The 14,538-nt window shown below is 38.0% G+C and overlaps 1 protein-coding gene and 1 long non-coding RNA gene across 5 annotated transcripts in view; one reads left to right on the plus strand and one right to left on the minus strand.

Moving 5' to 3' along the window:
* Positions 1–14,538, plus strand: part of LOC311632253 — a 580,642-nt gene that overhangs the window by 422,492 nt on the left and 143,612 nt on the right. The window lies entirely within an intron of this gene.
* Positions 1–14,538, minus strand: part of PRKG1 (protein kinase cGMP-dependent 1) — a 1,113,305-nt gene that overhangs the window by 119,119 nt on the left and 979,648 nt on the right. For both annotated transcript variants that reach the window (XM_084903443.1, XM_084903442.1), the window contains one exon: positions 12,099–12,164. In XM_084903443.1, coding sequence (XP_084759569.1) covers positions 12,099–12,164 — 66 coding nt within the window. The remainder of the gene's footprint in view (positions 1–12,098; positions 12,165–14,538) is intronic.

Below are 14,538 nucleotides of genomic sequence, written 5' to 3' on the forward strand. Positions count from 1 at the left end.
AGCTTCGTGATTGGCACATGTGTTCAATAAATGGCACTATAAATTTGTCTATCAGTATATCTAACTATATCTATCTACTTCTATTTGTGAGTATGTATATGTGTGTTTGTGTGTGTGTGTGAACAAAGTAGGAAAATAATTTAGACAGTATGATCCCACTATTTAAGAAAACATACTGAAACATTAGTTACCATGAATATCTGTATTATATCTATATTTTTCTGTGCTTTCCAATTTTTCTCAATGAACAGTTATATTTATAATACTTGACAATGACTTTATAAAATGTAAAAACAAGACAAAGAAGGGAGAAACAAATCAACCCTGTGTGAATTATGTAATATAAGTTTTCACTCAGTCCCAGTGGGGTTTTTGTCTAGATAAAACTTTATTATCAGCCCTAACCTGTTTGGCTTGGTGGACAGAGCATTGGCCTGTGGAATGAAGAGTTCCCAGGTTCAATTCCAGTCAAGGGAATGTACTTTGGTTGCGGGCACATCCCCAGTAGGAGTTGAGCAGGAGGCAGCTGATCGATGTTTCTCTCTCATTGATGTTTCTCTCTTCCCTCTCCCTTCCTCTCTGTAAAAAATCAATAAAATATATTTTTAAAAGAACTTTATTATCAATAGTGCTTCTAGAACACCATCATCCTTACCAATTACCAAATCGTTATTTGCTTTTGCTATTCTGGTTTCTGTTTTAATAGCAGTTCAATTACATGACTATCACAGGGTGGGGCTTAATATGACCATTAGAGTTCATCAAAACTAGTAACTCTGGAAGGTCCTCCTTTGTAAGTAAAGCTTAGTCTGGGAACAGATTTCACTGTTCCTTTAGCTGATGCTCATCCAGTTCATGCATCTATGCTATAAGTTACAAAATGAGCACCCAGTGCTAGACATATAGCAAAGAGAAGGAAGGTCTTAGACCTTCATGACCCAGCTGGGCCTGTAATAGCTACTTCAACTACCAAAGTAAGCAAAACCACTTAATTCCACCGAAAAAGCAATGTGAATATCTAAAGCAGAATTAAACTTTCAAAATTAATGATTAAACTGTTGATTTTTAAACTGATTGTTAAGCTTCTGTCAGAAATTAATCAGTGAGCCCTGGATGGTGTTGCTCAGTGGGTTCAAGTATTTTCCTGTACACGAAAAAGTGGTGGGTTCCATTCCCAAACGGGGCACATGTGCAGGTTGCCAATTTGATCCCATCAGGCACCAATCGATGTTTTCTCATATTGAAATCAGTCTCTCAATCTCTATCTCCCCCTTTCCTCATTCCCTTCCTCTGATCAAAAAAAGATAATTGTGGCATCTTCCCTTTTTGCTTTATTTCTAGAACACAAGGAGCACTATAATCCCTCCTCAAATAAAAAGCTAAAACACCATTCAGAAAACTTTTAAAGAGAATTTCAAATATGATCCTCTTGGTTGAAAAAATTAAGATTAATTTTTCAGATTTGGAAACAAAGTTTTCTCAGTTTTTCTTATTCACTCAAACAGCTGGTTTCTGGATTTCAAAGATGTTTATGAATAGCTAAAAAACAGTTTAAAAACATCCAATAGAAAAAAAATTGCAAGCCTCAGAAATATAGACATTTTAAGCATTTACGGAAAAATTCTTTATTCACTAGTACAAAACAAAACAATAATTATCATTAAAAAAATTACAATATTTTAAAACTCATTAACTGTGAACTCCAACATCAATTTCCATTCATTGTCTAATTGTCAGGGAGAAGAAAACACAAACTCATTTCTTACTGCCAATGGAATTCTCCATGTAAATATCTGAATACTACTTAAGCAGTTTCAACTTACAATAGCCATAACTGAATTGAATAATTACTTCTATCCCAACCTGCTTTGTCTCCCATACTTTTGACCTGTCATAGACAGACATCCACCAAGTCTTCCAAGATAGAAGCACTTCTTTTATCTTCCACATTTATTTCCCCAAATCTGCTTTGGAGAAACCTTTAGACTCTTAAGCTCTAATCAACAATCTGTAGGACTGTAGCTTAGCAATCTATCTTCCACTCCCTTCCTTAAAAAATAAATACAAACTGCTGTAGCAACTGCCCTATGTTGGTTCCTCATTGCCCAGAGGATAATATCTCACCTGTCTAACTGACAATCCAATTCCTAACCCATAATTCCTGTTATTGTTTTCTGCCATTTTCTACTTACCACTATTCAATGGCCTTTCCAAATTCCAGGTCTTTCTGGTTGCCCTTCCCTCAGCAAGATATGCCTTTCCTCTCTGTTCTTTACTTGTAAAATCCCCATTCAAACTTAAAGACTCCACTCACATTGCACTTTATGCAGCAAGTCCTCCATTCATCCAGTTCTCACACTGGAACGGTTTCTCTGCTGATTTTTAAAAATATGTTTTTATTGATTTCAGAGAGAGAAAAAAAGAGGGAGGAGATATGAGAAGCATCAATGATGAGAAAGAATCACTGATTGGTTGCTTTCTGCTTGACCCCTATGGGGATTGAGCCTGAAACCCAGGCATATGCTCTGAGCATCAAACTATGACCTCTTGGTTCATGGGTTGATGCTTAACCACTGCAACACACCAGCAAGGCACATGTTGCTTTTTTAATGTATCTGTTTGGCCAGGAATTACTTCTAGTCTGAAAAAAACAAAAAACAAAAATAAATAAAAATAAAAAAACACTGCTTTTTTAAATTTTTTTTTAATTTTTATTTATTTATTTATTTATTTATTTATTTATTTATTTATTTATTTAATATCTCTGAATCTCAGAATAGGATTTGGTTTGGAATCTGTACTGTCAACGCTAAATTCACCCTTATTGACTGCTCTGTCAAAAATGATCTGGAGTATTTAATTTTTGTTGTTTTGTTTTTTGGCCACCTGGTACTGGAACTTTGCCAGAAGAGGACACTGGCAGACACTGCAAGACTAAAGGGTTTTACTTCCTGGTTCCAATGTGCTTGGTAGGTTCTTGTGGCTTCTCCGGGGTCTGCCTACTTCAGTTCACGGAGTCCAGCAACACCAAGCAGCCAGCAGCTTCCCCTGGGAACTTGTATACTTCCTATGAACAGCTTTCCCTGGAGCCCTACAGGGGAAAATTCTGGTGCAAGTTCCACTGGCATGGCATCAAAGCACTTCAGACCATAGCAAGCCATGGCTGTTTCCTTCTGGGGGAGGGGAGTGATTTTGTCCTGAAGGAACATTTGGTAATGTCTAGAGGGATAGGGGGAGGGGTTCCTAGTATCTAGTTAGTGGAGGTCATGATGTACAGGATACACACAGAAATATAATATATATGATCTAAAATGTCAATAGTGCCAAAATTCAGAAACCCTGCTTAATGACAAGGTCTAGTTCTCTGTCCCAGCTGGGCAGGGTAGAGGATAGAGTGGGTGAGGGTGAGAAGAAAGGGTCCTCTTTGAGTACTGTCTCACAGGCTTAGGGTAACTATATCTCCTTATATCTCCTATTTGTACAGCCTCTAATGTTCTCTTTACTTCTTACTAGCTAATCCCTCCTTCTCCAATCCCCTACTTAGTTTCTAATTATTTACAATAAACTTGTTGTTCAGATTACTGTGTGCTGTCTCTGTATTGGACCCAGACCAATACAGCATTACTCATTCATTCATTGCAACCAGTGTCAGTGAGTGCTTACTGTACGGGCTTCCTGACACGGTGCTAAGAATGAAGGATGCAGCAGTGGACCAAATAAACATGGTTTCTGCCCTTAAGCTGGTGTAGTTCATAAGTTAAAACAGATGAACAAGTGTGGTAAATGCGTGACATAGCAAGTAGATGATGATGCAGTGAAACCAGTCCATTGCAGAAGGTCAGGGGAGTGGTTGAGCAAAGGCCCCATTTATTTTTTATGAAATAAATGAAGTAAAGTATTAAAATTGCCATTTTCATTCAGTGATTCCAACCATTTGGCCCGATGGTGAGGTTTTGATGCAGTGAGGTTGGCTGTCATTTGAAGAGACACTTGGAACTCAGAGATCTTGCCCACTAACATTTCATCTTAGCAGAATTCACTTCAGGTTTAACCCAACAAATATAGTTTGGCTCAGTTCATAAATCATCAATTTCTTCTTTATCAGGTAGGTGTTTTTGCTAATATCATTATGTTACTTATTGTCATGATTTTATTTATCACAGCACTGAATCTAGGGCTTCACACACAGTAGATACTTAACATGTGGTTATTGAGTTAGTAAATGCATGAGTCGTATATCTTGGTAAATTAAATCATAATGTGATTCCGGTGAAAAAGCACTGAAACATTTATCATGAGACCTCTCTGTTGCAATCCTATCCTTAGTGCTAAAGAGTTTGGACAATCCACCCCCACTCCCACCCCCAAGGATTCACCTTTCTCATGCCTCAATTTAAAAATACTTTAAAAATTTGGAAGACAGGGCCTGGTCGGGTGGCCAAGTTGGTTGGAGCATCATTCTGTAAACCAAAGGTTGCAGTTTTGATTTCCAATTAGGGCACATATCTGGGTTGCAAGTTCTATACTGGGAGGCAACCAATCGATGTTTCTCTTTCACATCAATGTTTCTCACTTCCTCTCCCTTCTTCTCTCTCTAAAAATAAATAAACAAATCCTCAAATTGAGGATTAAAAAACTTTGGAAGAGAAGTTTTGCAAAGTGTCATAAAAATGTATTAGAGACTGGCCAATGTGGCTCAGTGGTTGAACGTCAACCTATGAACCAGGAGATCACAGTTTGATTCACAGTCAGGGCAAATGCCTGGGTTATGGGTTCGATCCCCAGGGTGGGAAGCTGAACTATAAAAGAGTTTAACAAGCTACTGCCCTTAGCCAAATGGCAGAGTTAAGTTTTTATGACAAAGAAGTAGCCACAAAACTAAAAACAGTATGTATTATCTCACTTTTTTATAGAAAAAGTTTGTCAAGTTCTGGTCTGTAAGGTCCCTCCTACTTCTCATTCTTAAATATCTGCTATGACTTTCTAACTAATCCAGTTACCATCTAAAAATTTTAACCAAGTTTTTTAAACAACAAAAAAATGTGCTAAGTATGATTAATGACTCACCAACATAGTAATGACACAGGACTTCTCTTATCTTGAATAGAGCCCACAGTTGACCAAAGAGTACTGTGCAAACTTTCTATGGGGTTGGGACTTAACAGGTTAGAGTTTGGGATTAAATATACAATATAGATAAAAATAATATTTACATATTTGCCACTAAACCCCCCAAATACTAGTTGTCTGAGTGGATGGCATATGACAAGTTAACTAGTAAGTTCTAGTTGGCTGGATAAAGCAAGAGACCGGACCTTTGCCTTAAGTTTTCCCATCAGTGAGGTTTTGTATCATTTCTTTATGGACTCTCGGAGGAGGGCCTACCATTTTAAAGCCTCATACCTCTTTCCATGACTTGAACCAACAAATACTGTCTCTGGATATGTTCCTTTTCCAGGGGAAATGTGCTTATTTTGTAGATAGATCATGCTTGCTCAGGGCATGCTATAATTCAACTCTCACATCATTAAACGGAACTAAGAAAACGTCTCCCTTTCTTCTAAACTTCTGGATTTTATCTCTCCTGCTTAATAAATATTATTTTTGTAAAGTACACAAAACAATAACAGCTCCATAAAAAAGATAAGCCCAGATGATTGCTGCTGACACCAGTCTTCATGATGCACATTTGCTTTCTTGTGATCACGCTGCCAATATCTTCACATCACCTCAGATTTCATTCTCGAAAATGAACCAAAATAAAATCCACTTAGGCTGTAGGAAAGGCTGAGGCTGCAAAATATTTTAAGTTTATCACCCTATCAGTTAAGCAGTGTGGCTACAGGTATTGTCACATGTGCAATCCCTATAGTCCTATCATGTGGACTCAGAATGGCAAGCTATATAAAGACAAGGACACGGGTGACTAGAAGGTGCATGGGCCCCTATGAGACTGACCTGGTTAGTGGGGTTAAAATGGTGCCTGAAAGATTCTGCTTGTATCCCAATTCTCCCCTTAATTATTCTTCTCCTCTCCCTGCTTGGCACCTGAAAATTCTAAACTCTCAGATTTTCATGACTTTTTAGTCTTCCGGAGTCTGTCATCAAAATGCAAATAACTCTGCAGAGAACCATCCTAATCTCTAATTAGCTGTTAGCCAAATTAATACAAAGCCTGGAGTGAAGTCCTAGAGAATACAAGAATGAAATTAAAGGCAGGGATCAAAAACAAAGAAATGTGGTGTGTGCATGGGGGCGTGTGGTGTCTACAGAAGAGAGTACAGGGAAGAAAACAAGGAGACTTGGGGGAAAGGGTGTTAGGAAGGGGAAAGTTGTAGACAGATGGCACCAGGAGGACCAACACTGAGGGCACTTCAAGCAGCGTCTTTATGTATCTGCTTCACTGAAAAGACAGGCTGAGCACAGCATTGAGGAAGTTCTGAACGGGACTACTGGGAGCCGCACTCCATTCTTTACCCTGTTAAAGTCAGGGGTCAGCAAACTGTGGATCACAGACCAAATTCAGCCCGTTGCCTGACCATTAGCTAAGAATGATTTTTTTAAAAAAATGTATTTTTAAAACAGTGAAAATAAAAAGTTTTAGAAGTTGGATAAAACTTCTTGACACATGAAAGTAATATAAAATTTAAATCTCAGTGTTTATCAATAAAGCTTTCTGAACACAACCGATGTCATTTATTTATAGAGTATCTTTGGTTGCTTTTGCGCTACATCTGTTACAGAAAACCGGAGAAGAACCAAGCAACACTTAGAGAGATGGAGTTACACATCTATTATGTGCGGGTCCAGAGGAAAATATCTCTCAAATTCTGGACCCCAACATGAAGGAACTTTCCCTATTTATATGTTTCTACCTTTAGTTTCTCCCAAATATGGGGTGTTTCCGGACTCCTTTGCAAGTTCTTAAAGGAGCCCTTATGTGCTGGGGCCTTGAGACCTCAACCAAAGGCCTGGCCTGGTGCCAGCACTGATAATTTCATCTGGGGAAGGTTTAATGGCCTCTCTGAAGTGGGAGTAGTCTTTCCCTTATTATTTAAGCAAGCAAGCATTTACAGAAGTCAAATAGCAGAATTAAAATTTCAAACAGCAGTTTTTATATAAGATGGATGCTTCACAATAGAGGAGTTTAGCAAGTGCAACAAAGATCATTTCGCCCACAAAGCATGAAATATTTACTATCTGACCCTTTACAGAAAAAAACATTCCCTTACCTGTGGTTTAAGTGGTGCAGCTATGGCTTCATACTTGCATACCCTCCCCAGGAAGGAAAACTGCACTACATACAACCCACTGTGCTTCTTGGGTAAGTTACTGATCATTTATCTTCCTTGAACCTGTGGCTCGATGAGCCTCATCCCACCCCTCATCAAGTTGCTTAGCGGAAACACAGATAGCACGCTCACTGAGAGAAACTAGATAAATACTATTTTCTCCATGTTTCCATCTCTTCTGACATTCTGATTCCAGTTTTAACAGGAATAGCCATTTTAGAAGCTGAAATATCTCTATAGATCAGGGGAGCCTAAGTGAGTGTGGTTCAAATGTTTAACCTCCTAGAGAGCTATAGTTGCCTCATGAGTAATAGTCATATTCATGCCATACATTTTTTTAAAGTAACAAGATTCTAAAAATAATAAAAGTAGCAAGAGTTTTGCCACTAGGCTAATGATTAGGAGGCAATCCGTATGTCTATTGCTGGTCCCAAGACCCATAAAAAATAGAGCAGCAAACAGGTTCCCAAAAGTCAATGAAATTGGTTATTTGTAAAGTCCTGTAATCTGACACGTGACATTCGCTCCTAATCTTGTCATTTTTATGCCAAGCACACTGCGTGTCCTCTAGGCCAGTTCTTGGTATCAGTGTCACAACTGACTCCAAAGTGTGACTAAATATCCTGTGTCATAAATGAGAGGTAAGCTACAAGCGTTTGTAAATTACCTTACCAACTCCTAGGAACCACTGGGAAGGACTTGGGGGAAGAATAGGAAGACCCCTGGGCTCTCTAAAGAGCTTACCCCCACGGGCCCAGAGAAGTTTCTGTGTACTTTCTAATTCATTCTATGAAAACAATGTGTTTGGTAAAATAAAAGTTTGAAATCAATGGTCATAAAATGTCATGTAAGCTGACATTACTGGGGCGATAGTCACAATAATTAACAGCCAGTATGGCATAGGTTCTGACCAGTAAGAATGGGAACTGGGCCTGGTGTTTGTCAGATGCCACCTTTTAGTGGTTGGATGAAGGAGACCTGGGTATTCTTGGAATGGGGGAGTCAGATAACCAGGGCAGCAGGTTAACACACATAAAGTTCAAACAACTACGTATCAACCAGCATGGAAATATTTCAGTTCTCATCACCTGTGTTATTTCAGTTCTCATAACCTGTATCTTGAAGGTTGCACAGTAAATCTGCAATAGAGTTACAAGTCTAACTTAGAACTTGATTTCCTAGGGAGAAATATATAACTTGACATTCACTGGTACTTATATTACCATTTTTTCACAATGATATTGATGTCAAAAATAATTATTTTACTGAACATCTAGCTTCCTCCATGCCAAAGAAGAAGTAAATATTCCATAACAGTCTGAAACACAACAATGCCACTTACCCTTATATTTATTTCTTTTCATGGACTCTGAAGCAAGAGGTGCTAAAGACACCTAGTTATTTATATATATTCAAAAACATGTATTAATAGAAATAGAATGTTCTTTTAGACTAATATTCTTGTGTTTCCACTTCAGAGTGTCTGTATTTCAAGAGGTTGTCTCCTTCTTTTTAATATGTGTCTTTATTGTCAAAAGTATTTCAGCTGTCCCTCTTATTTTCCCATTGACCCCCTCCACCACAATCCTGTTCTCTCCCCAGGCCTTCACTCCACTATTGTGCCCATGGGTTATGCACATATGCATGTAAGTCCTCCAACTACCTTTACACAGGCTCACTCTCGACAGTTTAAATAGCTCCTAGTTCCCTTGTGAGCAGTGCTTATGATGATCTTTTCTATCCCCCTCCCCTCCTTCCCTCTGAGAATCCTCCGTTTGTTGCATGCTTCCATGTCCCTGGGTCTGTTTTGTTTTGTTAGACTAATATTCTTTTTAAATATACTTCCACGAATTTTGGAAGCACGGCAGACCGTTACTAAGATAATGATTAGGTTGCAAGAAACCGATTCTCAGAGAATGCTTTTTAAGGAAAGCACGGATCTGTTCATCATTTCCTAGTTTGTCAGTGAGCATGGAAAACAACTGCTGACATGCATGATTAGTTACAACTAATTAATTCTTGTACTCTCCCTCTGGAATGATGAAGTCATGTGCTTATTTAACCTGGTACCCCACTTGTAAATTTGCTCCTGTTGACCGTTCTGCCATCTGTTTGCACGGGATGAAGCCCTGGTGCCCCTCTAATTGGCCATAAATTAGGTACTAGTCCCAGGCTTTTGACAGGATCCTTCAGTTCCAGTTTGATTTTTTTTTTTTTTATTAAGCTGTAAATCCAATACTTGGTGGGAAGCCCACTCTTTCCTAAGAGTACAGAAACACATTTCTTGAGTCCTAGATTCAAGCTGTCTTCTCTATATTTATGTTTACACTAGATCTCACTCAAGGTGTCCTCTCTATCTAGATCCATAAGACAAACTTATGCTGATCACAGAGAAAATCTTTAGATCAATAAATGTCTATGCCTTTCTTTAAGAAGAGGAGGATAAAGACATTTATTGAGTGCTTACTACACAAGTTGTGATGTCTATGGAACGATATGTATATTAAATTGATCTTCAAAACAATTTTATAATTTAGGTAATATCATCTTACTTTTTCAGATGGGGAAACTGAGACTTAGAGTTTAAGTAATTTGCCCCTATTGTCATAAAATGTTGCAGTCAGGTTTCAAATATTGGGCTTTATTTGCCAAAGCCTGGGCATTTTCCACTGTGCATGCTCCATAGATGATTAGGTTTGAGAAAAGAGAAAATTACGATGAGGCAAAAGTATGTGTGTGATGCTACTTGGTACTCCTGCATCTCTCAGGCCCTCAGTTAAAATGAAGGAGCTCGACTAGATGACCCACAAAATCTCCTTCAATTTGATTCCTTGTGATTAGGTTAATCTGTGATTTACCATTTACCAGGAAACCTATCAAGTTATTAAACTTCTATGGCTATACTTTCCACTTTTTCAAAATACCTTATAATCATCACTTGGATTGAAAGACTTCTCACCAAACATTCAGCCCTTAGTCTCTCCCTCTATTTTATGCATAATTCACAGATTAATCTACCAAACAGTGTTAGAGTAGCATTATTTTGCTGCATAAAATTGTCAGAGTTACTCTCATCCCAATACTCAGTGTTCTTTTTTTTTTTAATATATATTTTATTGATTTTTTTACAGAGAGGAAGAGAGAGTTAGAAACATTGATGAAAGAGAGTCATGGATCAGCTGCCTGTTGCATACCCCCTACTGGGAATGTGCCTGCAACCAAGGTACATGCCCTTGACTGGAATCAAACCCGGGATCCTTGAGTCCGCAGGCCGACGCTCTATCCACTGAGCCAAACCGGTTTCGGCCCAATACTCAGTGTTCTTGATGAACCAGCCCCAGTACATCTATGAATTTATTTGTCATAATATCTCCTCCAACTACCTTTACACAGCCTCACTCTTGACAATTTAGATAGCTCATAGTTCCCTTGTGAGCATTGCTTCTGCTGTTCACTTTAATTATATCACCTCGCCTGTATTTCCAGATCCACCTAATGATACCATTTCTTTCATGAAGACTTCCCTGATTATCTTCAGAAGCAGTCACCCTCTTTTCCAGACGCCCATAAATATGTATTCGGACACTTTTGTATTCTGCTTTGCATGATGATTATTTGTGCATATTAGAAGCTAACTGCTAAACTAGGACCTGTAGTACTCATTTGATTCCTTCCATGGTCCCTCACAATGCCTTGTGTATAGTAGATCCATAGTAAAATGTTGGCTGAATGAAAGAATGAATGAATGGGTAATTGTTGTTTCTGGGAACCTGACAAAGCATATCTACTTCAGATATAACTATGGATACAACTATCATTTGGCACCTGTGCCACTGCTCTGGTTCTAGAGATCCAACTCAGAGGGGCTTCCTAACATGAAATTTGTGAATCAGGTGGGATCTCTCATTACTTAGACCCCTCCAAATTCAACCTCAACTCCAGCATTCTGAGCTGATCACATCCGCCCCCTCAGTTTCCTTTCACCCTGACACTCACAGCCTAGTCCAGCTCCACTAAAATGGATGGTTTGCAGTACTTCTCCTTGAGCCTGGCACTTGGCTTTTCTGATAACTTATCAATACACGCTGCAATGAGGAAACACTTAGCGGGCTCTTCCAGATAGCACACATGCATTTTAACCACGCTCTTGGAGAGTCAGCAATCTGACATCTGTAGTTTAACCTATAAAGCATTCAGATCATGAGAACAGCAAGCCAGAATGGAGGGAAGGAACAGGGCTAGGTAGCATGCGACAAACTTTCAAGGTTCCTACATATATGTTTGTGGCTAGAAGATGCTTTCTTCAAAACTGTCTTCCTAAAATGCTTCTATTATAGGAGTCAGGGAATGGAAGAAAAGATGAAATAACTAAAATATGCTTAACAATTGATATGATTAATCTATTATTATTATTATTATTATTATTATTATAGTTATTATCATTCTAAAAATTTACACAAATATCTGGTATCGCTTGAGTGCCTCCTGACTAAAACACATGGGGACATGTGGCTTTCCTTGTGCGTTCCCATTAATCCTCACAATATGGCTATCATGTTGCCTTGTCCCCAGTTTATAAATGAGCTGAGGCGAAGCTCACAGTGCTTAAGTACCTTGGTGAAGACCATAGAGATAGAATGGCTACTTTCAAGAATAATAGGAAATGACAATCAAGTATAAAAGTCATTTTAAAATGAAAATACATGAAACAAATATTAATAGCTCCATAAAATGATGTCTAATTCCAGAAACTCATGCATGCCACTGATATGAGTGTGCAATATGCATAACAAAGAATGTACTTACTCTCTGTCAATCACAAGGCAGGTCACAGCTTCTGCAGCAATTACGTTTGCTGTTCTCACATCCTCCCTGTATAAAAAAAGAGAGAGAGATTGAAGTAAAAATAACCTTTACTATCAAACAAAAGTGTTCCTTGTGATTCATTCAGGAAGCCTAGTAAATTATGTATACTCTTATCAATTATCCACTTGCAGGTTTAAGCTTTGTTCGTCTTTCAAATTTCCTTGTTCTGAGGAACCACCTTGTTCTTGTCATGCAGCACACAAATTTCACAGTTATAAATTCAGCAGTTATCATCTTCAAACGTAAAGTTTCACTCACGGAAGTGAAATGATTTTATATTATCATTCCCTATGCTTTCTGGGGAATTACTAAATTAATTGGTCTATGATAGAGACAGTAATAAACATAGGCAGATGAAATTTTTAAAGGACCTGAAGGTATATTTCTGGAGATTGAGAATCTAACTCATAGTGTGTATGAATTTATCATTCTAACCTTGAGAACAATTGATCTGTATCAACTATTTCCTTACTGTAGAGACTCTGCTTTTATGTGGCTCAACCTTTGGCAACTTCTAGTACATGGTTACTCATCTGTGCCAGAGCTTATGGTTCATTAAGAGTATTTGACAAATCTTTATCACAGTGACAGAAATTTGTATATACCCTCTCTTTAGAAGCTTGTAATTTGTCACTGTAGGGGTATCTGTCAACCTCTTAAACCTTTAAAAAACCTTCCCTGATATCTCTGTCTGATCCAGTGGTCAAAGGTGAATTTGGTAAATTAGCATTCACATGTCATTTTGAGCTACTAAAAATTTAATGGTACCACTGCATGAAAACATAAGTTATACTTGAAAACGTTCTCTCTTTCCTAGAAAGGTAACATTTCTAAGTTAATATAATTAATGATGAATATGAATTTGAAATGCATTACAGAGATATGTACATAGGAAATAATATAGTATTAACACATTCCAAAAAGCATAATTAAAACATCATATGTTTCTACAGGATAGAGATGTAAGTCTTAAAAATAAAGATATTTTCAGTGGATATTCATTTTTTTTTAATACACCAACTTATCACATATATTTCTGAACTCTGTATTTTCCCCACTGATCTTTATTTCTTTCATTGTTAATGCATCATGCTATTAAAATCATTGTTGCTTTACAATAACTATTTTGCATTTATAATAGAATGTGATACAGCAAGTTCCCCCTTACTGAAATTCTTTTTCAGAAATATCTTGATGATATTCTTAAACATTCACATTTTATATAGACTTCAAAATAAATTCCCTCTCCTAAAGAAACCCACTCTCGGACTCTGCTAGAGTTGTATTACATTTATACATTGATTTCAGAAAAAATGGATTCTGATTCTAATAATTCCCATACAAGAACATATGGCATGACTCTCCACTTTTTCCAGATCTAGTTTTCTATCTTTAAATAATATTTCTTAATCTTTTTCCCTTAGAGCTGACATTTCAAAAACAGTATATTTAGGTGTTTCATATCATTAGTTTCTCATGAGTGGCAGCCTTTCCCATTTGTTTCTCAGTGGTCATTAAACAAGAAAGGTACTGATTATTGTCATTTTTAACCCACCTACCATACTAAGTTCCCTTAATGATAATTATTCTAAAATTTTCATTATCATCTCCACAACTCCCAGCATCCTCTTCCCAGTGCCTCCCTCACATTCTCCCCTTTCCAGCCAAACTGTCCTCCTTTCCATCTCTGAACCCCTCATCTCCTTTAATGTGCCTTCCCTAAGCCTAGGAATCTTGTCTCCAACTCCTTGCTCCTGCTTATCCTTTAGATCTTGGCCGATGTGCCCCTTCCTCAGGAGAACCATGTGAATTAATGAGAACATGTTCAATGTGTTTTCATTCTCATGGCCCTGCATACCTCTTTGTCCAACCACCTATTACTGCAATTATACATTTGTTGCTTTAATGACACTATGTTCCTCCTACTAAAGCACATGAGCACAGGTTCCATGGCTACTTTTGCTCTCCATTTTACCCTAAACGGCTGGCACACAGCAGGTGCTTAGGAAGTGTGTAGTACAGGATGGCACAGGCACCCCAGCCCCAGGCCCACTACACAGGCTCTGGAATCCCACTGCAGTGGTTTTACAAGACACGCTGCAAGTTGTGTGAAAGGCTCAGCTTTCTCACCTGTAAAAAAAAGGGGGATGGTAAGAATGCCTCCTCACTGTGTCATATTAAATGAGATAATCGGAGATTTGTTTATCATAATGCCTGGCACATAGAGAGCAATGTGTTCTGTTGTTTATTATCCCTAGCTCTTGTCAACAGTGCTGTCATGTCTGTCCTTATAGAGCAATGTGTTTTATGAAACATTCCTACCCAAGAATGAAGTGTGGATTTTCTTTTTGCTCCATTGAAGTAGACAAGATATTTTCAA

The sequence above is a fragment of the Pipistrellus hanaki genome (assembly GCF_964339955.1).
Source record: "Pipistrellus hanaki genome assembly, chromosome: 14".
Lineage (NCBI taxonomy): Eukaryota > Metazoa > Chordata > Mammalia > Chiroptera > Vespertilionidae > Pipistrellus > Pipistrellus hanaki.